This window comes from Pseudozyma hubeiensis, assembly GCF_000403515.1.
Source record: "Pseudozyma hubeiensis SY62 DNA, scaffold: PHS32, whole genome shotgun sequence".
Taxonomy (NCBI): domain Eukaryota; kingdom Fungi; phylum Basidiomycota; class Ustilaginomycetes; order Ustilaginales; family Ustilaginaceae; genus Pseudozyma; species Pseudozyma hubeiensis.
In genome coordinates, this window is record NW_012133814.1 from 402,852 (window position 1) to 427,718 (window position 24,867).

At 56.9% G+C, this 24,867-nt stretch overlaps 9 protein-coding genes across 9 annotated transcripts; 4 read left to right on the forward strand and 5 right to left on the reverse strand.

Moving 5' to 3' along the window:
* Positions 1-98: 98 nt before the first annotated feature.
* On the reverse strand, positions 99-3,416 carry PHSY_003141 (nuclear pore complex protein; the record flags this gene model as incomplete). Its single annotated transcript, XM_012333762.1, has 1 exon — positions 99-3,416. The coding sequence occupies one exon, from the start codon at positions 3,414-3,416 to the stop codon at positions 99-101; it is 3,318 nt and encodes a 1,105-aa protein (XP_012189152.1).
* A 308-nt stretch (positions 3,417-3,724) lies between these two features.
* Positions 3,725-7,567, forward strand: PHSY_003142 (hypothetical protein; the record flags this gene model as incomplete). The annotated part of the gene is made up of 1 exon (XM_012333763.1): positions 3,725-7,567. One exon carries the CDS (start codon positions 3,725-3,727, stop codon positions 7,565-7,567), a length of 3,843 nt encoding a protein of 1,280 aa, XP_012189153.1.
* A 114-nt stretch (positions 7,568-7,681) lies between these two features.
* Positions 7,682-10,657, reverse strand: PHSY_003143 (hypothetical protein; the record flags this gene model as incomplete). The annotated part of the gene is made up of 4 exons (XM_012333764.1): positions 7,682-9,394; positions 9,511-9,646; positions 10,300-10,404; positions 10,482-10,657. 4 exons carry the CDS (start codon positions 10,655-10,657, stop codon positions 7,682-7,684), a joined length of 2,130 nt encoding a protein of 709 aa, XP_012189154.1.
* Positions 10,658-11,448: 791 nt separating this feature from the next.
* PHSY_003144 (cell wall glucanase) lies at positions 11,449-12,504 on the forward strand (the record flags this gene model as incomplete). The annotated part of the gene is made up of 1 exon (XM_012333765.1): positions 11,449-12,504. One exon carries the CDS (start codon positions 11,449-11,451, stop codon positions 12,502-12,504), a length of 1,056 nt encoding a protein of 351 aa, XP_012189155.1.
* A 223-nt stretch (positions 12,505-12,727) lies between these two features.
* PHSY_003145 (hypothetical protein) lies at positions 12,728-16,108 on the reverse strand (the record flags this gene model as incomplete). The annotated part of the gene is made up of 1 exon (XM_012333766.1): positions 12,728-16,108. One exon carries the CDS (start codon positions 16,106-16,108, stop codon positions 12,728-12,730), a length of 3,381 nt encoding a protein of 1,126 aa, XP_012189156.1.
* Positions 16,109-16,497: 389 nt separating this feature from the next.
* On the forward strand, positions 16,498-19,554 carry PHSY_003146 (hypothetical protein; the record flags this gene model as incomplete). Its single annotated transcript, XM_012333767.1, has 1 exon — positions 16,498-19,554. One exon carries the CDS (start codon positions 16,498-16,500, stop codon positions 19,552-19,554), a length of 3,057 nt encoding a protein of 1,018 aa, XP_012189157.1.
* Positions 19,555-19,737: 183 nt separating this feature from the next.
* PHSY_003147 (hypothetical protein) lies at positions 19,738-20,775 on the reverse strand (the record flags this gene model as incomplete). The annotated part of the gene is made up of 1 exon (XM_012333768.1): positions 19,738-20,775. The coding sequence occupies one exon, from the start codon at positions 20,773-20,775 to the stop codon at positions 19,738-19,740; it is 1,038 nt and encodes a 345-aa protein (XP_012189158.1).
* A 432-nt stretch (positions 20,776-21,207) lies between these two features.
* On the reverse strand, positions 21,208-22,104 carry PHSY_003148 (hypothetical protein; the record flags this gene model as incomplete). Its single annotated transcript, XM_012333769.1, has 1 exon — positions 21,208-22,104. One exon carries the CDS (start codon positions 22,102-22,104, stop codon positions 21,208-21,210), a length of 897 nt encoding a protein of 298 aa, XP_012189159.1.
* A 174-nt stretch (positions 22,105-22,278) lies between these two features.
* On the forward strand, positions 22,279-24,853 carry PHSY_003149 (peroxisomal biogenesis factor; the record flags this gene model as incomplete). The annotated part of the gene is made up of 3 exons (XM_012333770.1): positions 22,279-22,454; positions 22,727-23,014; positions 23,212-24,853. 3 exons carry the CDS (start codon positions 22,279-22,281, stop codon positions 24,851-24,853), a joined length of 2,106 nt encoding a protein of 701 aa, XP_012189160.1.
* Positions 24,854-24,867: the final 14 nt, after the last annotated feature.

Consider the following 24,867-nt stretch of genomic DNA (forward strand, 5'->3'; position numbering starts at 1 on the left):
GCCACGTGTGCTACTCAATGCTCATCGCTAGTGTGACACTCATCGCACCACGAATAACTCTGTAAGCAAGCTCGTCATTGCCGTGGTACGGGCGTGGGTCATGCAAAAAAGCTCGAGCCGGTCCTCGAGTGCGAAGCGCGAAACGGCGAACTTCTCGAAAAGTCGGCCAGGTTGGCCGCTGTACTGCTGGTCGGCAACCCTGCACCACCGCCGCCAAACCCACCGCTTACGGTGGAGAACGAGATCGAAGAATCGGCATCAAACCCGCCACCACCCACCGTTCCCGTATCCCTGTTTGGCTTGATCTGAGCGACTTTCCTGTTCAACTGGTTCACCTTCTCCTTTGCTTCCGCCAACATCGCCGCCTCCCCACTCAACATCTTCTCCACCCTTTTCAGTTGTTCCCCACCCAACATCCCCTCCCTCTCTTCCCGACCGGCACCGGCTTGCGACTGCAGAGCACTCATCTGCGGTCTCAGCAGCGACAGCTGGTGCTCCAACAGCTTGGCCTTCGCCGACAGCGACTTCCTCATTCCCCTCGTATTCACCTTGAACTCTCCACCTGAGCGTGCAACCCCGACTTCAGAGGCAATGCGTTCGAGTTCCTCGAACCATTTCTTCTCGTACATCGATAGGCTTGGTTGGTGCGAATCCATCAGCCGCTGCAGTGCTTTATCGATCCGGGCGACGAGTTGCAGCTGCGTCTGGGCGATCTGCGAGATACGCTCTCCCAGCGTTCCTGCCGTGCCGAGGTCGTTGCAGCGCAGTCGGATGGCGTTGAGCTTTTCGAGCTGACGCGTCATCTCGCGCACCTGGAGGTCGAGTCGTGCTTGGACGGCGTTGCCGGCGGAGACGACGGTGCGGATCTCGTGACGGTAGGTTTCGACGGTCTTGCCCAGCGTGCGGAGGAGTTCCGGGGTAATTTGCAGCTCGGATTTTGAGTTGGGGGTGGAGAGGGCTGCTCGACGAGGATGTGAAGGTAGGCCTTGGGTTCCTGTCGATTGCGCAAAGATGGCTGGAGGCTGGAAGGCAGGTCCTTCACCAAGCAGCGAAACGTACGGTTTGTGGCCGTCGGAAGACCCACCTCGTTCTAGTCCAAGAGATCGTTCGCCAGCCGCAGGCGAATCGATCGCATCTTGCTCGATACGCAGGGACAGCTCCACACCCACCACCTGCAAATCCGCCGTCACAGCCAAAAACGCATACGACAGATACACGTCCGACAAGATCTCCAACGCAGTCACGGGATTCAGATCCAGCCCCTCCCCGCTGTCCTGTGCAACCGTGTTGACGATCCACACCACCTCACTGCTTTGACCATGGTGGAGCATCTTGACCAGCGCCTGCTCGCGCGACTCTGCCGCCGGGCGCGAGGTGTCGTCGTGCGCGTCGTTGTCCAGCTCATCTTGAGACGGCTTGTTGAGCGCGTCCAGCAGCTTGGGTATCCACGTAGCGAAGCCGAGGCATTGCGCGCCAAAAGCGTGGTAGATGTAGACGGTGTCGCCGTAGAGCGGGTCTCGAACGAAGCGAGGTCTATTGCTGGAGGCCTTGCTGAGCAGAAGATCGGAAGCGGCGGATGGAGATGTGATGCCATTGTCGATGGCTGTGTCCAGCAGACCTAGGTCGATGGTTTCGTAGACGAGCAAGGAGGGAAGTTCTTCCGGTTCTTCCAGGGTGAGTGCTTCGAAGTCATCCGCTTCGTCCTCTGTATCTGATAGACCGTAGCGGTTGGTTTTGCGCGGCTTGCTTGGACGACGTGCAGCTGAGTGTTGCGTTGTTGTCGATACATCCCACGCGGCTTCGACAGATTCGAAGAGGAGGCCGACGTCCACGCGTCCATCGTGTCCCACAATGCTCAGCGCGGCAACCCCTGTCACGACCGTGGAGGCTTCCGCTTGCGTGCTTTCGTCGGTCAGCCAGGTCCAAATGAGGTCGCATGCTACACTCTCGCGCTCGTCGCAGAGCTCGACCGGTGCCGGCTTGAGCAGATACGGCCCTTGCGGCCTCGGTGCCTTCTTCGCACTCCCGCCTTGAGCGAGGTTCTGCCTGTATGACCACGACGGCGGGTGCAGCTGCACGGGCCCCTCCTGCATCTGTTCGGCTCCCGACCCCGCTTGTTCCGGTTGCACCGAGGCTCTGGGCGAGTCGGTTAGCTCATCCAGGTTCATAGTGGAGGTAGATCGAGATCGTACAAATCTTTCAGGACCAGGCGTAACCGAACCCTGTCGTTCGCCAAAGTCGTTCGGTGATTCCTTGCGGGCCTGCTTGAGAAGCGCATTGACATAGCGCAGTTGCGTGTCGACGTGGGATGTCTGCTGCGACTGAGTGGTGTTCGCGCGGTAGGAAGCAAGTTTAGCTAGGTTGTGGATATAGGCAGCGGGGACAGTGGCGCTTTTTGGGAGGAACGGGCACAAAGCCCACACGTCGCCGTTCTTCATCAAACCGAAGACGGTGAGCGGCGACCAATCGGACGGTCCGCTGGAACGCTGAGCTTCCGCAGCCCACGTGCGATCTGCATCCTGATCGAAGCTCGAAGAACGAGGAGACGGGGTGTTGGTGACGCACAGAGAGAAGCTGACTGCTGTTGTAGCATCGTCGTCGTCTGCAGAGAGACCAAAACCCCGTACACTGGGACCAGTCGTATTGGCAGCAAAAGACGATGAGCGTGTATGAGGTGCAAGACCGGGAGTCGCCGAACGTGATCGAGAGCGGTGTCCAGCCGAGCTCGACTGTCTTGGCAAGAAGGAAGCGGTCTGCTGTGGCTCTTCGGTGTCCTTTGCCACGTCGTATTCGCGAAACAGACCGTCGTCCGTCAGTACCAGAAGCGAGGTGCCGTTCTCACCCCATGGATGCCAGTCGACCTTGACCACTGCGGAGTTCGAGTGGGCGGAATGATAGTAAGGCGCAACCGACACCGTTCGGCAAGCAATCTCTCGGTCGACATGCTTCGTGTAGCCTGTGCGGGGAAGCACAAGGAGGGTGATCTGACTGTCGCCTACGCAGGCGAGCAGCTTGCCGGTGGGGTTGATGCTGAGATTACGGATGTCAAAGTCAATCGATGTTCCCTGTGGCGGCACAAGGACCTTGTAAGCGAAGTGAGAGCCCAGTCGTGTGGATGACGAGGACGATGGCAGGATCGGTTGGTTGGAAGCAGAGGCTTTTGCGTCGACGAGGGATGCGATGCGGACCTCGTTGTCGACAATAGCGATGAGGTCCGTGCCACGAATCGTCATGAGTCGTGTATGGATTTCTGACTGAGTAGCTGCCTCGATGTGTGACGTGGACGTTTGATCATTCTGACTGCGTTTTGAGATGAAGATGGGATGGGTCGACAGTTGCTGCAACCACTGAGGATCGGCCAAAGTTGGATCTGGCGATTGCGGGTACCCGCCCAAAGGCGATTGCGAATGGCTCATTGTCGCAAATGTTACCAGTGAAGTGGTTTCGCGAAGGTGCGATCAAGGTGGTCGTATGTGCGGAAAGAGAGGGGGTAGGATCAAAGTGTCACGAAGACCAACACACGCAGCAAACTGATCCGAGCAGTCCTTCCAAAATTGAACATGTCAAGCTTACCTAATTCATCCATCAAGCATTCCGTTGGACCCTGCGTTTCCCACTTTCCGTGTTGCTTCCTCCGCCTCGACCTGCACGTCTCAGCTCATACCTTCACGTCTTTCCGACACGACCACAGCAGCGCCCGAGTGCGCGACACTCTGTCTCGGCCATGAACGCGGAAGCAGGTCCGAGCCGGACCCCTGCGCGCAGATCTGCGCGCAACGCAACATCTGCAAAGAACACTACATTCGACTGGTCACGACTCGCCGGCATGGACGTGGACGGGGACGACGAAGACGCCGAGTTTGGCGCGCTCGCATTCGGCACTTACGATGACGACGAAGAAGACTCGGACGTCAGCAATCCTGAATGGGATGATGACGAGCATTCGGACGCGAGCGCCACTGCTAACAAGGGTGGTCCATCCAAGAAGCCGCCCAAGCCCTCCTCCGTAAGGCCACGTACCGGCAAAAGCAAGGCAGCGAGACTGAGCACAGGTCGCAGGAAGGGGGATACAGAAGCAAGCGACGAATCGAATGACGAAGATGAGGACTATCACATTCATCCAGTAGCAGACGATGATATGGATCTCGATGCTCTGGACCCTCAACTCTTTGGCGGCACCGGCTCCTCAAAGTCCCGGCAACTCCCTCCCGAGCAGGAAGATGCCGAAGTGGACTTTGAGCCCGAATCCTTCCAGCGCCTGGTCAGCTCTCTGCAAGACACGTCTCGCGAAGCAGGTGCACTCCGTCAGCAATGGGACACTTCTATCGAGGTCGAAAACGCCGAATTTGAAAACGAGCTTCGCGCTGCTGCAGGTTTCAAACAGAAACGTCGCGCACGAAGAAGAGCTCACGAGCAGCCGCTCTCACCCGAGGTTCAAGCCCTACTCGCGGACGCAAATCTCGCATACGTCGAGAACCGTGTTCACGATGCCATCCCCAAACTCGAAGAGGTCATCCGCATCGAGCCCAACGTCAAAGCAGCCTGGAACACGCTCGGTCTCATCTACGAAGAGATAGGCGAAGAGGAGAAGAGCATTCAGTGTCGGATCATCGGCGCTCATCTTCAGTCTGGCGCATCGCAGGAGTGGAAGTCGCTCGCCTACCGCTCGATCGCGCAGATGCTGTATCGTCAAGCCATCTACTGTTTCCAGCAAGCTATCAAGATCGACAAGGCTGATGTCGATAGTATTTGGGACCGAGCATTGCTCTTGCGAGACCTGGGAGACTTCAAGGCTGCTATCAATGGCATGCTTGATATCCTCAAACTCCAACCGTACGACTCGTCGGTTGTTCGAGAGTTGGTTCCCATCCTTGTCAGCACAAGGGAGTATGACCGTGGGATCGAGGTGCTCGAACGATGGAGAAAGTCGAGCATGGAAACGTTTCCAGATCCGAGCCTCGACGGTCAATTGGATCCAGCAATCACAGGAACGGGGGATGCAGAGGAGGCGACCCTAGCGACGCCTGCAGCGCCAACGGTCAACAAGTTCAAAATTTCGGAGCTGGTCACACTCGCCGACCTGCTGCTTCTCACCCGCAAACCTGTCGAGACGGTCACTCTACTTCGCCAGACAGCGCGATGGCTCGACGGCCGAGCAAAGGAAGATTTTTGGGACGCAGTCAATGACGATCGCGAATTCGACGGCGACATCGACCTACAGATCCGCAAGGAGCGCGATCTCGAAGGGTACGGTCGGCAGGTCGAAACGGCCGAACCGCACATGCTCGATCCCGAGGTTCGGCTGCGTCTTGGCAAAGCTCGCATGATGCTCGGAGACCTGATCGAAGCAAAGCAGCACTTTGACATTCTGACCGACGGAGATCCGGGCGACTTTCCTCAGATTTTTGCCGAGGTGGGCGACTGCTACTACGAACACAAGCTGTGGGCTGAAGCTCTCGACGTGCTGACTGATCTGGCGAGCACAGAGTATGCCACCGACGACGTCTCGCTGTACGCCAAATTGGCCGCCTGCAACCACGCGCTGGGTGAGCTAGAAGAGGCGGCACGGCTTTATGAGCCGGTCGTCGAAGCGTCGCCGGATACGCTGGAATGGCAGATGCGACTCGCAGAGGTTTACGAGGGGCTGGGCGAGAAGGAGAAATCACTCGAAGTGCTGCGACAAGTCATGCACATCCTGCAGACGCAGAGAACAGCAGAGACGCAGCTAGAAGCCGGTCTCGATCCTAACGTTGCAGCGTCTCAGGCAGGCGGCATCGCCGAAGGTCAACTCTCCTTCTTCGACGAGGTCGGTGCCTCTTCGCCTAACAAAGCAGCCCCTACCGCCAAACGAGCTAGGATGAACTACAACCGGCAACAGAGACTCAAGTTGGAAGTGCAACGAGAGCAAGAGACGCAGCTGTCGTGGCGACGTCTCGAGCTGCTCGACGCACACGTCTTTATCGAAGGCTTCTGGAGGCACGACGTCGCCGTGACGCAAGAGGGTGAGGAGTTGTTTGGCGAACTCTACACTTCAACCGAAAGCGTCGATCAGCGCGAGAAGCGATATCGACAGACATCGCAGTGGCTAGAAGAAGCAGGTGGGCTCATCGATGCCTTCCGCCTCAACCCTCGACTCAACGGTCATCATCTCAAGAAGAAGCGTCCCGGTGGCGGTCGTACCTCTGCCGGAAGACAGCGTCGTGCAGATGCACCATCCTCCACAGGTACCCTCGCCAGCCTGCTCAACCAACACGCCGTTGGCAACAACGCTATATCCACCCAGGCGCGAAACCTGCTCCATCGGCTTCAGGATCAACTCGTCGAGGACGACGCCATCTCTGACCTCGCTGACGGAAGCGAAGCCGGTGACGCTGGAGACACTACCCGCTCCTCTCGCGCTGAACCTGGACCCAAACAGCTGGATTTGTCTCGCTTCCGCGGTCTTTCCATCGACCAATGGATCGAGCTTTTTGCCAAATACTGTTTCCTCCTCGTCAAATCTAATCAGCCCGCGTCTGTCGTCAACTCCCTCCTCCAATCTCTGCAAACATCAGCGGTCGTCTGGGGCATATTCGATCGGATGCTCGTCGTTCAACTTTCCTGGCTCTCGTGCGCACTGTACGCCAAAGACTGGCCTACGGTGTGGAGCTCCGTGCGGTGGATGGCGCAGGAAATGCAGTTCCACAACTTCCCCCTGAAGCTAGGTGCGAGCCTTGCCAACGCTACGGGGATTCACAGTCTGGGTCGGATGATCAGCAACAACGATGTCAAGTTCTACCAGCGCAGGATGCGGCAGGCGGAGGCGGTGGCGAGGGGTGCGCCGTGCAAGTTCTCCGGAGTCAGTCGTAGGTGGCAGGTTCCGAAGGATGTTACGGCGTCTCTTGCTAGGCAAGGTGATGATGCGTGGGTGGGGCAGGGATCTGCGCAAAGGTCTGCAGCAGACGCGAGCGAGTCCGACGCAGATCTCTCATCCGATCATCAGGAAGAAGCTTCTTCCATCCCGGAAATCAAGGGTGATCGACCAGACCCTGCGCTAGCCGTTCGACTTGCACGCCCTACCAAACCTTCACCTCTCGCGGAAATCTTCTACGGCTACATGCTGCTCTACTCGGGTGGCTTCCAGTCCTCCTCCGCCTTCTTCGGTCGAGCGTTTGCCATCCAGCCCACCGACCCTCTACTGTGTCTGGTCACGAGCGTAGCCGTGCTCAGCAGAAGCACGAATCGGCAAACCGACAATCGTCATCATATGATCCTTACGGCAATTTCGTTCTTGCAAAAGTACCTTAAATATCGCGCGGAGGAAGGAGAAGTAGGAGAAGGGAAAGGAAAGTATTGGGCGGAGATGGAGTACAATAGAGGAAGAGCGATGCATCATGTAGGGCTGGTGCATTTGGCAGAGAGACACTACAGGAATGTGTTGGAGTGGGTTGGCGGCGAAGGTGAAGAAGCGGAAGGAAGAGGATGGGGGATGAAGAGGGAGGCGGCTTGGAATTTGGGCTTGATCTACACGACGAGCGGAAGTACGGCGTTGGTGAGGGATTTGTATGAGAAGTATCTCCGCGTTTGAGCGAGTCCTACCAACGCGATTGCTTGTGTGCGATGCAGGCGAAGCAAGCTATTCGGAGGTGCGTCACGGTGATGTTATTATGGCCATTGTAAACGGGATCGCCAACAATGCGAACTAAGAAGCCGAGATCTCAATCTCCTCTTCCTTGACCTTGAGATCTTCTTGCTCCCCTGGCACGGGACCTTCCTTCGGCCCATCCCTTTGTACCCCCTCCTCCGACCCATCAATGCCAACCACAGTCCTCGGACCCCCTCGATTGGCGATAGTGTTCCTCAACGTCTCGTCGTCCACACTATCTTGATCTTCACCATCCTCATCTGCAGTTACCGGTGCATCCCTGTCCTCGCAACTCTTCTTCTTTCGCAGCGAGTGATGTGTTCGCAGCAGCAGCGTCTTGGCATGACGCTTTTCTCGCATGCGCTCTGCAAGTACTTTGGAGAGGTTGACTGTGCGACGGCCGCTTGCGCTGCTGCTCGTGGTGTGTCCTGATGACGGAGGGGGAGATGACGATGGTGGATGGGAAGCGGAGTCTTGTTCTGAGATGGATGCTGCAGGATGTAAAGCAGGGATGATGGCAGGATCGCTGCTGTTGGGAGGGCGGATGACAGCATGGACTTGATCTGTTTCCCGACCAGGAGTTTGACCTTGACCATCAACACCGATCGCCGACACCTCTTGCTCTTTCTTCAGGCTCTCCGTGTCATCAACACCTTCTACCTTCGCCTTCTCCCCCTCCCCTCTCCTCTTCCAAAATCCTGGCAGCGGAATGCTAGGCGCCTCCATCCCTGACCTCTGTCTCACCGACCTCGTCACTTTCACTTCCTCCCCTTCAACCCCTCCTCCCACCGCATCAACACTATCACTCCTCTCGACCTCCAGACTCGCACCCATCTCCTCACCCTTGACGCTGCTATAAGCACTATTCGGAAGAAACACGTTCCCGTATTCGTCACGCCTAGCTTTGACCGCTAGATCGACGATCCAGTCTGCGCAGTCGATACGGGCGGGCAGCGCGGCGGGTATGAGCGCGATGAGCTTGAGTATTGCGGGCGAGTCGCGTGAGGCGTCCTCTTGGTGAATTTTGGCGAGAATGCGGTGTTTCCGTGATGATGATCGGGGTAGGAGGTGGTGTGGCGGGAGAGGTTGGTGGGTCGAGGTGCTCGCTTCGGTTGTGATCGGAATCGCCATGCTGGAAGGAGATGCGGAGGAAGAGGCTGAGGGAGTTTGATCTTGATCCGAACGGCTTCGACGACGTACGATGCGGCGGGAGGATTTGGGAAAACGGAAGATCATGCTGATCAGACGGACGAGTCGTACCGTCTCTTTGTACGTGAGTGGGGCGGGCGAGATGTTGTGTGCGCTGTCGAAGGCATCCATAGGCACATCAGACGAGAGGTCAGCCCGCTTGCGTATGGCTTTTGCAATGGTATGGACCGAGGATATGCTCGATTCGACTTGGGTGTGCTTCGGTCTGCCCCGTTTGCGATGTACGCTGGCTGAGCTGTCTGTCGACTCCTCGACCTTGATCTGACTTGCACTTGCGAGATCTTCCCCATTTTCATCCTCCGAAGCATTCGACTCTTCGCTTGAAGACTCACTTAGTCCGACCGCTTCATCTGCTTCCGAATCCAAGCCCTCTGTCTCTCCATCCATTACAGTTTCCCCTTCCTGTTTGACCCGAATCGTCCGATCTGATCCGTCTTCGTCGTCGTGATCACTATCGAATCTATGCAGTCGTTGCCGCTTCTTGTCTCGTCTTGTCGTCTTCTTCTTCGGCAAGCGGAAGTTTTGCCATGAGATCTCATCCGATGACGCAGCAACCGCAGCCTTGGAGAAGGATGCCAGTGGATCGGTCGAAATAAAGCTGGCTGAAGCACTGGGTGCGATCGAAGAAGATGCTGCAGAGCGCGGACCGAGTCGCCAACTCCACGGTGCGGACATACCGGCTCCTCTATCAGCAACGTCCATACTTGTAGACCTTCTTTGCGGAGAAGTGAGGAAGAGTTGCGAGAGCGCGGAAGGCGTTTGCAGGAGAATTCCTCGGAAGATGGAAGTTGCGACCGGAGGGCAAATTGGACCCTGGATTGGCACAGAGCAACACACGGAGACGCGTGACGCGTTGATTGCGTTGGTTCAGCTTGAGCTCAGCTGGAAGATTCTCGCTTGCCAAGGCACTGATGGGCATCACTCTCACACGCTCGACGAGCTAGGGCCATGGCTGCCAGGATGAATGCAATGCTAATGATACAAGTGAGATGATGATGTATACGTCGACGAACACTGACGATCACAAAATCAGTGATCGCCAGCCAAAAACTCCTTCATCATGCGCGCACCTTCCTGCCCGTTCCTCAACAATGCCCTCTCTGACTCCTCCATGCCCTGCAAGAAGTCGGTGATCTCTGCACTCATCGCGTTCCCGGCGCTCATCCCCAACGTCGGACCATCCGAGACCATAGCAGCGATAGCCTGTGCGCTCGCAAACCCGCGATCGTCTCCGTCTGATGATGCAGTTGCGGTGGTGGAAGCGGTAGAAAGGTGTTGCGATTGTTGAAAATTTTGCGCAATCCGACCGATGTAGGCTTTGGAGAGGACTTGCATCTCTGCGTCGTCGTCGTCCATGCTGTTGGAGGAACCGTGAAATGAAGCAGATGTCAGTCTGGGAGCATGAGATGCTGTGAGACTCTAGTGCATGTCCTTACAGTTGAGCTAGTCGCGCACCAAGCGCATACCAGTGGATGTTCTGGTTCCTCAATTGGACCGAGGTAGGATTCGCATCGAGCGCCGCCTTGACTCGTGTCGAGAAGGACTTGGGCTTGTTGATCGAGACAATGTTGCTGCGGTGATCAAAGATAGAAGGGAGGTCAGTCAAGAGTCGAGCACGATCGAAGTCGATCAGGTAAGGAGAACATACTTGAGTGCCATGAGTTCCGCCAGCCAGAATGGTAGCTCTACACGCGAAAGAGCTTTGATGTCGCGTTCCTCGGTAGACTGCATTTGACCCATGTTGGGCACGTCAATGTTGAACGTGCATGGTAGTCTCTGCGAGTCGGCGATAAAGTCGTCTACGTTCCAGTAGTTGTGATCCATGTTGACAGACGTGTCGCACTGCACACAGTAGCTCGAGGGTGGCGGTCGTGGTGGGTACGAAGCATGGCTTCAAAGTTGCATGTCTGCCTTGCGTCGTTCGAGATTGAAACAAGGAGTGGAGGAGGCAAGGCTATTTTCAAATGTTGTTAGACCGTTTCTGCTTTCGCCAAGACGAAGCGAAATTCGATTGCTGCGCCACGCCAGCCGCACTTCTGCGCGAGAATTTCCAAAAGAAAACAGAAGCCGACTCTCGGACTTGCCGAGCTGTCAAAACTCCGCCGTGCATGAATTTTTGCCTCGCTGTTGTGGAAAATCACAACACACACACACAAACGCACAACCCTGTCGGTTGAGTTGCGGGCCACGCGAGCCAAGAATCTTCTCCTCCTGACCCTCGTTTGTGTCGCCTTGATCAATCCTTGGCTTCTCTTGGCCTCGCCGCCTCTACAGCATAATGTTGACCACTTCACTTGCCCGCCGGTCCACACCTCGCTTAACAAGATGATCTGCGAAAAGGTTTCACACTCCGAAGTCGATCTGGCTGTTTCGTTGCCTTGTGTTTTCGAGGTGATGTGATTCCGTTCCTGAAACCTTTCGTTGGCTGTAAAGGCTGCGTGTGCGCAAGCCTTCCGAGAGCGCATACAGCCCGGTGCCCACTTTGTGCTGTTCAAAGATCCGTTACATATAGGTCGACCCCTTCCTCCTCTTCCCCGCACTTCCTCTTCTTCTCCCACCTTTCATACACCTCTCCCCTCCATCCGTGGAAGCATACAGCAGAGGAGTCGACCAATATGAAGTCGACGTTCAACCCCCTCCTCTTCGCCCTTGTGGCCATCCTCTCGCTCCTCACACTTTCCGCCTCCGCCCAATCAACCTGCTCCGCAGCCTCGAAATGTGGCCAAGCCGCCCCATGCTGTTCATCCTACGGCTTCTGCGGCAGCTCGAACGCTCATTGTCTTGGCACCTGCGATCCCACCTCTTCCTTCTCTCCCAACTCGTGCAAGCCGATGCCCAAATGCAAATCACAAACCATCTCGTTCGAGAACAACGCCAAACCATGGGTCGCTGCCTCTGCCTACCGAGGTGACCCGAACCAGGCTCCCTTTACGCTCGACCAAGGTGTTGCTGAACCGTCGAAAACCGGAACCAAGATGATCCTCACCAAGAACGGAGATGCCCAGAAGGGCACCCTGCTCAGTTCCACACGATACTGGTACTACGGAACCGCAAGCGCCGTCATGAAGCACGGAAGCTGGGCCGGCGTCGTCAACACTTTCATCGGCATGAGCTCCACCAAGGACGAGATCGATTTCGAGTATACAACCGCATCCGATCAAGACGTCGAAACCAACTGGTACTGGAAAGGAGATCCCGAAGGCTACACACATGGATTCAGCGTCCCCAACACCACCCTCAACTCCATCTCAGCGCCTCGATTCAGCGTCCGAGACTGGCACACCTACACCATCGATTGGTCCCCCAACAGACTCCGATGGTCCATCGATGGGACGGTTGTTCGCACCCTCTACCGTAAGAATCAGTTCCACAAAAAGGACGGTCTCTACCACTACCCGAGCTCGCCGATGAGGTTGCAGTTGAGCATCTGGGGTGCGGGAGACGGCACTTTCCAGAAAGGTACTGTCGACTGGGCTGGAGGACTGATCGATTGGAACCAGGCGACGAATGGCAGATTCGTGAATATGGTCAAGAGCGTCAGCATCACTTGCGCCGATCCGGATGACGTTAAAGGGACCAAGCCGAACTACGCATTCAGCTCGACGCAGATGAACACGCAGAACGGTCAGCCAAAGGTGATCGCAAGTAGTAAGAGCTCCATCATCTCGTAGAGACTCATATATCAAGGAAAACACCGTTCACACCTATTAGAAAGCTACTGTTACACACTTCGTCTTCACATGTCACCTCTTTTTCTCAATCACTTTGCTTCACGGTACGGGCGTTATGCAATCTTCACGCAACTTCACATCACAAACCAGCGTCCGATTCGCTTGCTGCGATTGCTGATACTGAAACTTCACTCTGCTCTGCTACTCGTAGGAGGCACCACAATCAGCTGCCTCCCTTCTCACCCTGCCCCGTTCTCCCATACCCCTTCACCGCATCCAAACTAAACCTTTCCAGATTCGTCAATACCTCGCCCAACCTCTGCAACCTCACTTCCTCCGCTGTCCTCGCCGTTCCCGACGTCGAAGTCCCTCCCCCCTCTCCAACCCCACCATTCGTGCCACTGATCAACCCCGGCAAGTGACCAAACAGATCCCTCCCGCCCGCACCCCCCACCGCCGTCGACGCAAACGGATTTCCCACGCCTGCCGTCGCCGCAGTCGGAGTCGTCGGCGCCGTCGGAGCATCATCCAAATCCCTCACCTCCTTCGCATAATCCGCCCTCCTCAACAAGTACGGTCTCAACAACCTCTCGTCGATCTTGGCTAGATGTCCTTCGCGCATGTACGACTTCAACACCGACGCCTGTACGATGAACAGGTTGCCCAGCTGTCGAAGCATCTCGAATCGGTCGGAAAGCACAGGGATTCCGAAGGTTCCGATGGCATCCTGGTACATCGCCAGGTCTTTGGTCAGCATGATACCGCCGGTAGCGCTGACGGTGTACTTGCGGAGATGGTCGAGAAGCAAGCCGTGGAATGCGACGCCGATTTCGGTGAGGAACGATTCTGCGTTGCGGGAAAGATGGCTGGAACGATGTGGATCGTCTCCGTCGTCGCCGACGACGTCCGGGTCGGCATCGATGTCTGCATCGTTCCAGCTGACGTGCGCACCTGCACCGTCGCTACCGTCCATCGAAGCACCCCCTCGAATGGCCCTACTCGACCCAGGTCGCTGTGCAGGCCCCGGAGACCCCCTCGCATTGATGCTCCCACTAGCCGAAGTGACCATGCGACTCGACGACAGACTCAAATTCGCCCTCGCTGCCTGCTGCACCTTCTCCAACGCCTCCGAGCACGCCACACACGGCTCCGTGTTCTGACGCGCAAACGCCAGGTCGTCGTTCTTGGGCGTGAAATCGTTCTTCTTCTGCGTCGCAAGTCGGTTCGACAGCAATCCAACCACGTTGTCGGCGATCTTCTGCATCAACGCATCGCACTTGCCTTCGACACGAAGCAGGTTGTGGTTGTTGAAGATCATCATCTCTCGACGTGAGGTGACGCTGGTGCTTGCAAGAGGTAGCAGCGCCGTGTTGACGTAATGCTGCCAGAGCGAGATGAGAAGCTCGACGGAACGGATCAACGACATGCCGGCAGATGAATCCGGCATCGTTGCACCGCGAATGTCTTGAGCAGAGACTGCAACGAGGGCAGAGTCGAGCGCTGTCTCGACGTACGTCTTGATGTATGCAGAGGTGAGCACGCGCAGCAACGCAAATGTTGCTTTCGGCACCTCGGATGGTGAGCTGAGATCGACACAGCGGCCGATGGACTCGGCATGCCATCGCAACATCTTCTCCGCGATCTCAAGCGACAGATCGCCATCTGTGTCTTCCAGCTCGTCCTCGAAGCGAGCACCGCCTGCAACGTGGTGACCATCGACACTGGACTCGGCGGATGTGGGTAGCGCGCCTCCTGCACTGACGGCCAAGTTATTGCTGGAAGCACCGGCGTTGTGAGTGCCACGAACACGATCTGCTAGGTTCGAGAGCTTGAAGAACGACGTCTTGGATGTCGATGTGGTGGAGCTCGCAGCCGTGCTAGCATGAGTTGCAGAAGAGCTGCCTCCTAGGCTCAAGGTCGACGACGACGCATCGGAAGTTGCCGTGATTTGGTTGCGCATACGGTTGAAAATGGTATTGCCGGTGCCCTTGTCTTTCTTAGCCGCAGCTGTGCGATGGAACGTGATGAATCTGGACAGCAGGCCTGCGTACAGATCCGCCAAGCTGCGCGACTCTCGGTCGATGTAGCGAACACCTTCCATGTAAGGCACGAACAGCTCTTCCACCGACTGATCCAGCATGCTCGCCAACGGACTCGCAGAAGCGCCGGCAAGATGGGCAGCACCAGCAACAACGTCGCTGCCGAGCAATCTGAGCGAATCTGGAACGACGCCGTCGCCTGAGGTGGCACCGTTTGCTGCTGTTTGAGCTGGACCGGTAATACCAGCGCCGCGGTAGTCGTACAGCTTGAGGTCGTTGACCAGTTTCAAGGCGCTGGATCGAGCCATGTGTAGCGCTCGAAGGAAGGCAAGGTGGGAGGTGGTCGGTTGTGTGCTCGATGGAGGATTGAGTTCCAAAGCGGCAGTCTTGGGATCGACGATGCCGCCTGCACCGACAAAGCCAGGTGCGTGAATCTCTACGGCCTTATCCATGATGACCTCAACGAAGCCTTGCACCGACTGCGCAAAGACGCGCTGCAAGAAGGTCTGCATCACCACGAACGGATTCGGAAACACTGCCGAGATGATCTGCGCTTCGATCTCGACCGTCTGTCGAATTTCGTCGAAGAGGGCCGTGAGTGAGGGCTCCGACTTGGGTGGTGCGTGGTCAGGGTCGGCCATGTTGGTCCAGATCTGACTGAGTTCGATGTTGTTGGCCTCTCCGACACGATCCTTGGAGATGAAAAAATCGTGCTGGTTGACATAGATCTGGACGCAGCTTGCTCCGCCATTGAAGCCTTGTAACACCTTTGCGATGTGCGACATCATCTTGGGGTCCGATCTGCGGTAGAATTTGTCGAAGAGCTTGAGCATGTCGCGTTCGAACCGTTCGCAATAGCGATCGATAGAGTCACGAGTCTGCTCAGCTCCAGCGACATCGACCTCACGACTGATGGCGGCCAGACGACGAGCAATAATGGCCGTCTTGATCCTACCTTCGCGACCACCCTCTTTGCGTAGACGTTCCAGCTTTGATGTGTCTCCACGAGCAAACATGTAGTAGAACTCGATGAGATCGTGCGCCTCGCTGGCGCGGTTGCGCTGTTTGTCGATGGTCTCGAGCTGCTCACCGATGCGAATGGCAGTCCTGCCGACCTCGGAGATGCGGTCTTCTAGGCTGTTGAACGAGTTGCCAACGGCGACAAAGTTTTTAGAGAGCTCGTCGAGCTTTTTGGTGTATGCCGACTCTGCCACATGCACTGCGGAGGAGATTTGTTGTGATTGAGCATCTACTTGGGCGCGAATCTGGACAAGCTGGTCCATGGCTGCTTCGAATGTGCGTATGAAGGGTCTCGGGTTGAATGGGCCTGGATCTGCCTTGGAGCGCTGGACGAGCTTTGATGTGAGCTGCGCCACAAAGTCATTGGTATTGAAGTCGTTCTGGAAAGTGTCGAGCGTGCAGAGCTCTGATACGATGGCATCGTTGTAAGGCCGAGCTGTGGACGAGGTCGCGCGGAGGAGTGGTGCAGCTGAAGCTGGCGATCCGATAGGTGGCCTTGACCTTACCGGCCGTGGCTGCGGCGGAGTGACATTGAAGTTTGACATGCCGACAGCCTATGCTTTCCTTCTCTAGATACAATGTCGAGTCGGAGGTGTTCCTTGGCCTGCGGTCGCGTTTCAGGAGCTGGTGATGGCTAAGAAGGACATTGTTGCCCTTGACATCCGGGACGGTGGCCTGACTTGCGTTACCTATCTCTCCGCGGAAACGACCAGGTCCGAGAGGGAGGAAAGGTGCGTCAGTTGAAAGACTAGGGCGTTGTGTTTGCGGCCGAAGATCGTTGCATATGCTTCGGAAAGATGACAGGTGAGACGGAAGTGATGACGGCAAAGCGAAAGTGACATTTGGAGAGGAGCCACACACGCATTGCAGCGTCCGTGCGGCCAGGGTCGTCAGCACGCTCTAACATCAATTTTCGTAGCGGTTAATCTTGGCAATGCGGAACTCGGACACTTGGTTTTTTGAGCGTTTGGCCAACTTTTTCGAGAAGGAAGGAAAGGTTTATGGAAGCTTCAAAACGCTCCTCCTTACCTTGATCAGGCCCATCCGAATCATCTGTCGATCTCAACAGGCGCAGGTCATTCAGACACCGACTACGATGTCGAGCTCGCTTCTTGGCAGCTCCAATGGGATGCCTGCTATGGAGCTCCCAGCTCCCGCACGCTCCGCATCTAGACTCGAGCTCCTCCTCAACCTCGTCGCCTCGTCTCCATTCGATTCTCGTCAAACGGATGAGGTTCTCACCATCATCAGCCAGTCTGGACTGCTAGCACACGTCCCGCAAGACGAAACACAACATAAGCTTACCGTCCGCATCAACTCGCTCATCTCTTCTCAAAATGCGTTTGGCTATCGATTGGCACATCTCTGGATTCAGCAGGATCCGGCCGTGTGGAACGATCACCTCGTAACAAATGCGGCCACTTGGGCCACACAGATTGTCAACCTTCTCTCAGCCCCCGACAAGCTCCTGCTGCAGCGGCAACAGTCCGACCTTCTTCTCGCCGCCGCACTCCAGTTCGCCATCTCCCACCTCTTTCCCGAGAACATTGCATCAAGGCAAGAATTCTACCGACAAGTGGTGCATCCAAACCTGCCAAAAGTAATCATAGGACTCACACAGCTGCTCGAAAATATCGCTGCAAAGCAACATGCAGAAGGTCACGCCGCTTTCGCCACTCAGCTGCACACCGTCTTGGTCTTCACCAACAGATTCCTCCATGCCCATCCCGCTCAGTTCCGCCCTGTTTCTTCACGAATCCTCGAATGTGTCACCGCGATGCTCTACCGAGACGATGCGATGTCCATTCCGCTTCCCATCTTCAATGCTGCAGCGGCTGTTCTCTCTTCATTGCATCTCACCGGCGCGCTTGCGGCCAAAGGCAGCGAAGCCTCGGGAGGCTCGAGTCGCACCACCCAGTCTCAGCTCTGGCAAGCCACCATCGACAATCAGATTCGCCTTGCCACTGAAGCCTGGCGTCATGCGACCTCGAGCTACCAGATCACCGACTTGGCCCCATCCTCCAGCGACTCGCAGGCCTCTACTGCTAACAAGCATCTCCGTCCGTATCCAACAGATCCGCTGGCGGCGACCAAGGTAGCTCACACGAGGCTAGCGTTGCTTCTCGGAACTCGTGGCCGCTCCGGCCTTATCAATCTGCATCTTCGAGGCGCAACTTCACGTCCGGTTCCTGTACCAGCTGGTCAGCTCGTCACTTTGGCTCTGGACGTGCTGAGGCTCGACGTCGCGAGCAGATTCAAGCCTACTGCCGAGGCCAAAGTGTGCTCGCTTCAAGCGGCCCATCTCCACACTCTTCAAACACGAGCTCTTGCACTCGTCGCTCAGGTGGCTATCACTGCGCCGGCCGCCATGTCGCTCGAGGCAACCAGGGTTCTTGGCGACATCTGCCGCATCGCCGAGGCAAATGTCAACGCCGCTGTCTCCGATGCCGCGAGCGTTCGCGTCAAATTGGCTGCAATGCGCACTCTAAATGTGCTTGTTGGTAGGCAGGGGGTCGCTCTGCCACTGGATCCTGCTGGTCGTGTCACGTTGCGCCTTGCTCGTCTAGCAGTGACTCAAGTTGCCAGAGCTGTCATCCAGCCGGCACAAGCTCTGTTCGGTGCGGGTATGGGAGAGACGAGGAAGTCGAAGAAGGCGCGTCTGTACGAGTCTGACTCCATGTTCGCTTCCAGCACATCGCTCAAGGATCGCATCCGTGATTTGAGCGTCGAAGAGATCGCATCCACGCAAGCCTCTCTGCAGATCCTCGTCGCCATTCACCCTCACCTCACGACGAGCCTCAGCGCAGTCCACTACGACCAGATGCAGCTCACCGTCCAGGTCGTCTTGGCTCTCGTCGAATGCCTCGTCGATTCGACCAGCACGAATTCTGCTACGCTCCGCAGTAAGAGCGCTGGTTCTGGCGCACCCAGCACGGAAGAACTGCTACGAGATGCTGTTGAGGCATTGACGGATCTGTGTCTAGATTCGACGTCCAGCACACTTGCATTGGTGCTGCCGAGAGCCATCCCTGTGCTCAGTAGGATCGCACATGCACCTAGTGGAGCTGGCAGTGTGGCAGTTCGAAGTGTTGCGGAACGTGCCTTGATGGCAGTGCATGCCAGTAGGAAGGGCAAGTTTGTGCCGGTGGCTAAGGGTGTTGGGTTTGGTCCGCGTGCTGCGGGCGACTTGGAGGCTGCACCCGAGGGCGCAAAGCTGGGCGGTGCATCTGACGTAGGTCACGCCATTCCCGTCACGAGCGAGGCTTTGGGCTCGAGTATCGTCGGCTCGAGCACTGCCGTACTCGGTGGCGCAAAGGAGAGCGCGTTCGAAGAAGGTGATGATGCAGTTGACGGCGACGAGGGGGCTGCGGAGACAAGGATGGATGTGGACGCAATCACTGCCGAATCCGCCGAGCTGTTCAAGTCAACTGGCTCGGACGCAGCTACCTCCGCAACCGCTACCACCGCAACAGGACTGGGATTAGGCCTCCCGACCTCGCCACGACGATCTCCCATCGAAAAACACGTCTTGTCACCCGATCCAGTGAAACCGGCTCACCGACCAAGCACACCCCGCATCGGCAGCCCCTCGACTGCACACCCGGCGGCACTCTCCCGCACTGGCTCGCCAACCTCTGATGCTGTCAACCTCGGTCCCGGCGGTGCCTTTTTGAGCCCTGGAAGACTTTCCACTACAAGTGTTAGTGTTGCGGTTGCTGCGCTACCGGCGATTACGGACGCTGCGGTGGAAGCAGCAGCAGAGGTGGTCGAGACGCCAGCGGCGGTGGCTGAAGCTGTGCAGGACATCATCGATGATGCACCAGCCCGGGAAGGAGCAGCGGCGGTTGAGATGGGTGGAGTTGCGGCAGGACAAGGAAGGCTTTTCATGGGTGGTGGCAGCGATAATGATGACGATGAGGATATGCCCGAGATCGACATGGGTGAGTCGGATGAGGAGGACGAGGAGGCTGAAGAAGCAGAGGAAGCTTAGGGTGACACTTGATCACAGGCGTCTCTCGCAAATTGACCATCTGTCTTTCTCGTATGATCGCCCCCAATGTATCCTACCATCACCCATCGCCGTCCCTCTCTGCAAATCTGCTCATCAACTCACAAATCAAACCACACTCTCTGCCGGTTGAAAGTGAACGATCATTGCAAACTTGTACATCTATCACTTGTTCTTCTTACCCTTCCCAACCTTGCCACTCTTACCACCCGCCACCTTCTCCTTGACGACCTCGACCTTCTCTTCGAGGTCATCCTCCACCTCGCCCAGTACATCCTCGTGACCGCCCGTGAACCTGTTCACCACGGCCTGGACCAGCCTCACGGGCCACGTCTGACCGATCTTGCTGGGAGCAGCGTCGTTCTCGTCCAACCGGATCCATTCGCCGGAGAACTTGTCCAGCAGGGAGACGTCGGCTCCGCTGACGAGGCAGTCGACGATGGGTGCGCCGCTGCCGTCGTTGGCTGTGGAGGGGTTTGTGAGAACAGCTCGGGTGAGGGATTCTTGCTTGTCCCAATCGACTTTTCCTGATCGGATCTCCGCTTGGGAAGGATAGGCGGGGAGAGAGGGGAAGCCTGTGATCGGTACCCTGACTTTTCTCTCCCCTTTGGCGAGCTTGCTCTCCGCCTCACCTTGACCCACCGAAGCGAGCACCTCCTGGTATCGAGGGCCCCACGCAACCAACCTAGCGCCCATCTTCAACCTCTCGATCTTACTCCTCTCCTGACCACTGGTCAACCTCGAGATCCCCATCTCCACCGCCACACTCACCAACACGATCCCCACCAACACACTACCCAACCCGGGCCTGTACCTCTCATAGAAGTACCCGTTTCGCCTCCACTTCGGAAACCCAGATTTCAAAAAGTGATCGTATCGATCCTTCCTCTCATCCCGGAGGATCTTGTACACGAGTCCCAAACGTTCGAATCGTTGCTGTGCATCGGGGATGTTGGGGTTTTTGTCCGGGTGAAGTTCGAGCGATTTCTTTCGATAAGCTCGTTTAATGACAGCAGAGGAGGAGGAGGTGGGGATATCGAGGAGGGAGTAGAAGTTGGTGGATTTGCCGTAGGTCGATTCGAGGGCGGATTGGAGTTCGAAGATTTCGTGATCGTCTTTGTCCCAGTTGGCGGCGGAGGTGGTGGTGAGGAGGAGGGTGAGGATGAGGAGGGTGGGGATGAGTATGAAGCGTGAGAGCTTCATTTTGGAGGAACCTTGACTGCGGGATGGCGAAAAAGACTGTGAATGATGGGAAAGGGAAGGTAGAAAGGGAGGAGCAGATGTGGTTTTGGGTGGTGAGCCAGCGAGTGTGCGTGTGTGCGACGTGGCTCGTTCGCTTCTGCAGCGACGCTTTTCTTCTCAAGACGCGAGAAACAATTCATTCTTGATTTTAGTTAGAGTCTAACAGTAGCGACGTTCCTGCTCACCTCGAAACCTCTTTCTCTTCCCTCTCTTGACTTGCTTGCTTGGTGAGAGTCCTGGCAGCACAGGCGACGTCTTCCTACATTCATTCGCTCTGACTGCTTCTGGATGTGCAACACGATTTGATTAGACTGGGTTGACTCGGGACTGACGAACACGGTAGGTACAATCAACCCCTGAGCAGTGATCTTTTACTAGCTTCAACAGGCACACTCAAAGCATGGCAGCGCCGACAACGACAGCCGAACCCACAGCGAGGATACCAGCGATCGAGACACCGCCGAACACGGTGCTGGCAGCAGCGCTGTGACCGGCACTACCCGAACCCGTCGAGCCGGCAGCCGACGACGAAGCGGTCATGGAGCCAGCCGCGCTGCTCTTGCTCGCAGCCAACGCGGTGACGCTAGCCTGGCTGACAGCCGAGGTGGAGCTGGGAGCGGTGGCCTGACCGACCTCAATCTGGATGTAGTTGGCAGCGACGATCTTGCCCAGACCACCGTTTGCGTTCTTGTAGTAGTCCTGCAGCTGAAGCCTCTGGATCGGGGCGTTGGCAGCAGGGCTAGCGGGAGCGGTAAAGTTGTCAAACTGCTGGAACACCAGCTGCATGTACCTGTGAGGACCGTCGTTCGTGGCTGGCAGAGGGGCACCGTAAGCGACGCGAGCAGCGCTCGAGTTGCGAAGCTGTCCGCTGCTCGAATCCCACGTGAAGTTGTTGCCGAGGTAGTGGCAGAACACCTCGGTGGAGACGTTCTTGCCTGCGACGCCGGCGTCGAGGAAGGCGACGGTGAACTTCTTGTTGTTGCCGAACGTGCCGGCGGAGGAGGCAGCAGAGGTCTGGGAGCTGATGGTGAAGGTGGGAGCGGTCTGGACCTGAGCGACGGTGAGCATGTCGCCGATGTTGGAGACGCGCGTGTTGCCGAAGGTGACGTTGAGGACTCCCTGGATGTCGAGCCACGAGGTGGGGACGGGGACGGGGCTGAGATCGGCTGCGGGGAAGGTGAGCTGGATCTGAGCGACCTGGTCGTACGAGGCGGGGCTGCTCTGGGCAGAGACGGCCGAGCCCATGGCCATGGCAGCGGTGGCGAGGAGGAGGTTCTTGGAGAAGGTCATCGTAAAGAGTGTTTGAAGCGCTGCAGAAAGACGAAGCGAGGAGACGGATGGTGGTGGTGGTGTGAAGGGAAGAGAAAAGGGGGGAGCACTTACATGTCTTGGCCCCTCGGAGCTCATGTGTGCCACTCTCAAAAGAACACGCAGAGTCTGTCGGTGCACACCTTGACGAGCAGGATGCCGACTCGCCAAACGGCCCAAACGGCCTTCGATGGCGTGCAGCCGAGTATCAGATCTGCGCTGCGCAGCGCAGCGCACTCGCCTTCGATCCTCCATGTAGACACCACGACATTCCAGCGCTCTCGGGCGCACTCGTCCAAAAGAAAAAAGACGCCGAAGCACGAAACGGGCAGGTTGCACCTTCCGTTCTGCAAGCCAAGAAGCGGTGGCACGGCGCACAATTGAAAGTGTTGGTCTCAGAAAAGCGGAGGAAAAACAACACAAACGATGGCTTCTGCGCTTCTCTGCTCTCGTGCTGCCTTTTGCCAGCTTTTCCTTCGGAGCTCGGCTTGGAGGAAAATGATCTGCAGCCTGCAAATCTTTGCGCTCCGCTCTCGGCACGCACGCATCATCGGGTTGCGAATGAAGAGCGTGCCCCACCTGACCTGCTCTTTGTGTTCTGCAGATGGTCATGTGTCTCATCCGCAAAGACATCAGCGAGTCAAGTCATGAGATGTGACTGCAAAAATTATGAATGTGGGTCAAGCCGGAAGCTAGACAGGGGCTTCCTCAGCAACAAAAGAGAGAACGGATTTTGCAGGCCTCATCGAGGACGAAGGGTGCCTCGGATTGTCTTGCCGGAGGAGGACGAGGCGAGCAATGATGAGCATTCTGCCGAGCCAAGGTCTGAGTTTCTTGACAGCGAAGCAGCACAAGAGCGCGGCATGCAAAGGCGCGAGCGCGTCGAGATTTCGTGAGTGTTAGGCTAGACCAGTTCTGACATTTTATTCTTTTTCGTGGACTCACGGGCGAGAGAGAGGGAACTCAATGCGCCGCAACTCACGACACCGGCTACCGGCTTTCAACGAGCGACACTCTCCACTTGCAACTTGGACGGCTAGAAAGTCGTCTTCTAGCTCCATTCATCCCGTCACCCATCATCAACCACAGCCCCGTTCCCGTTGCGATCATGGCGCGAGATCCTTCAGACAGCTCATCCGAGCCCGTCGCAGGGCCGTCCTCACAACCCGCCGCCGGCCTGCCCTCACCAGAGCAACTCGCCTCCGACCCAAGCGCAACCGACGCACAAATCCCGCATCCACCACCGTTTTACCACTCGGCATCACAGGCAGCCACCGCATCCATCGCTTCCATCCGCTCCTCCCTCCATCGTTTCCCCACACCCATCCTCAAGATCCAACGTGTCAACCAACTCGATGCCGAACTGCTCGATCGCGAGCTCGCCGAGCTCCTGCTCGATCCGGTCAAGAAGGCGCTCGGCTCCATCCGATCCACCTTACCCTCCGATCTGGAACCCGAACTGTTGCTGCTGCTCAAACTTGCCCTCTTCAAGTTCAGCATCTACGATCGAGGTGCTTCGTACGGGTCGATGCTGCAGAACCTGAAATATCGAAACGAATGGGCGCATCGAGGCGCCCTTCAGTCGACCGCGAGAGACCAACCCCTCTCGCGTCTCCAGCTCTCCCTCTATCCTCTCCTCACCATCATCGCCCCTTACGCAGGCTCCAAGTGGCAGGATCACATGACATCGCTCAGCTATTCTGACATGCCTAACAACGATCCCCGTCGCCTACTCTGGAAGCTCACAGATGCATCGCAGCGCGTCTGGTCCGCGCTCGTCCTTGCCAATTTTGCCGTGTTTCTCGCCGACGGCAAGTTTCGCAGCGTAGCGGATCGCATCTTGGGGATGCGATTGACGTATTCCCAGCGAACGATGAATCGGAACGTCTCGTTCGAGTTTCTCAACAGACAGTTGGTATGGCACGCGTTTACCGAGTTCTTGCTGTTCTTGTTGCCATTGGTCAGGCCGAGGAGGTTGTTGAGGAGATTGCTGAAGCTGCCGACCCACCCGAAGCTGTTGGGGATGGTGTGGATGTTTTTGCCCTTGGCGATCAGTAGGAGGTTGGGGATGAGGCGGGATGCGGGTGGGAGAACGAGGTGGAGCAGGGAGGATGTCTCTATGCCGGTGGTAAAGCAGATCGTCGGGAGTAAGCCCAGCAGCAAAGGCGAAAAGGCAAAAGAGGACGAGGCGGAGACGGATGGTGTTGGTCCGTACCACCACTTGCCAGATCAAGTGTGCGCCATCTGTTACCAACGCATCGAGACGCAAACAGGCATGAGCAAAGATCCAACAAAGATCGGCACCGGTGGCCTCAGCATGGGCATCCCCACCTCGGACCCGCTCGACCCCAGCTCCGGCCTCCTGGCGCCCAACCGTCCCTCGTCGGCCTCGCAACCGCTCAATGCAGCCACCGCGGCAGCGTCCGCCTCGGATCCCGAACGCAACGCCGTGCTCGGCGTATCGCCCGACGGAATCGCGTATGCCGATGCCATCGTCACCACCCCCTACGAAACCGTACCGTGCCACCACAGATACTGCTATGTGTGCATCGCAAAGCAGTTGTTGGATGAAGAGATGGAGGACGAGCTGGATGAGGAGGACGAGCGCGGGAGGCGGGGTTGGAAGTGCTTGCGGTGCAATACGAGGGTTAGGGAGACTAGGAGGGCGCGTGGAGAGGGTCAGCCGATTCGGGAGGATAGCGAGGAGGAAGATGCGGAAGAGACCAAGTAGCTCATGTAACAGTA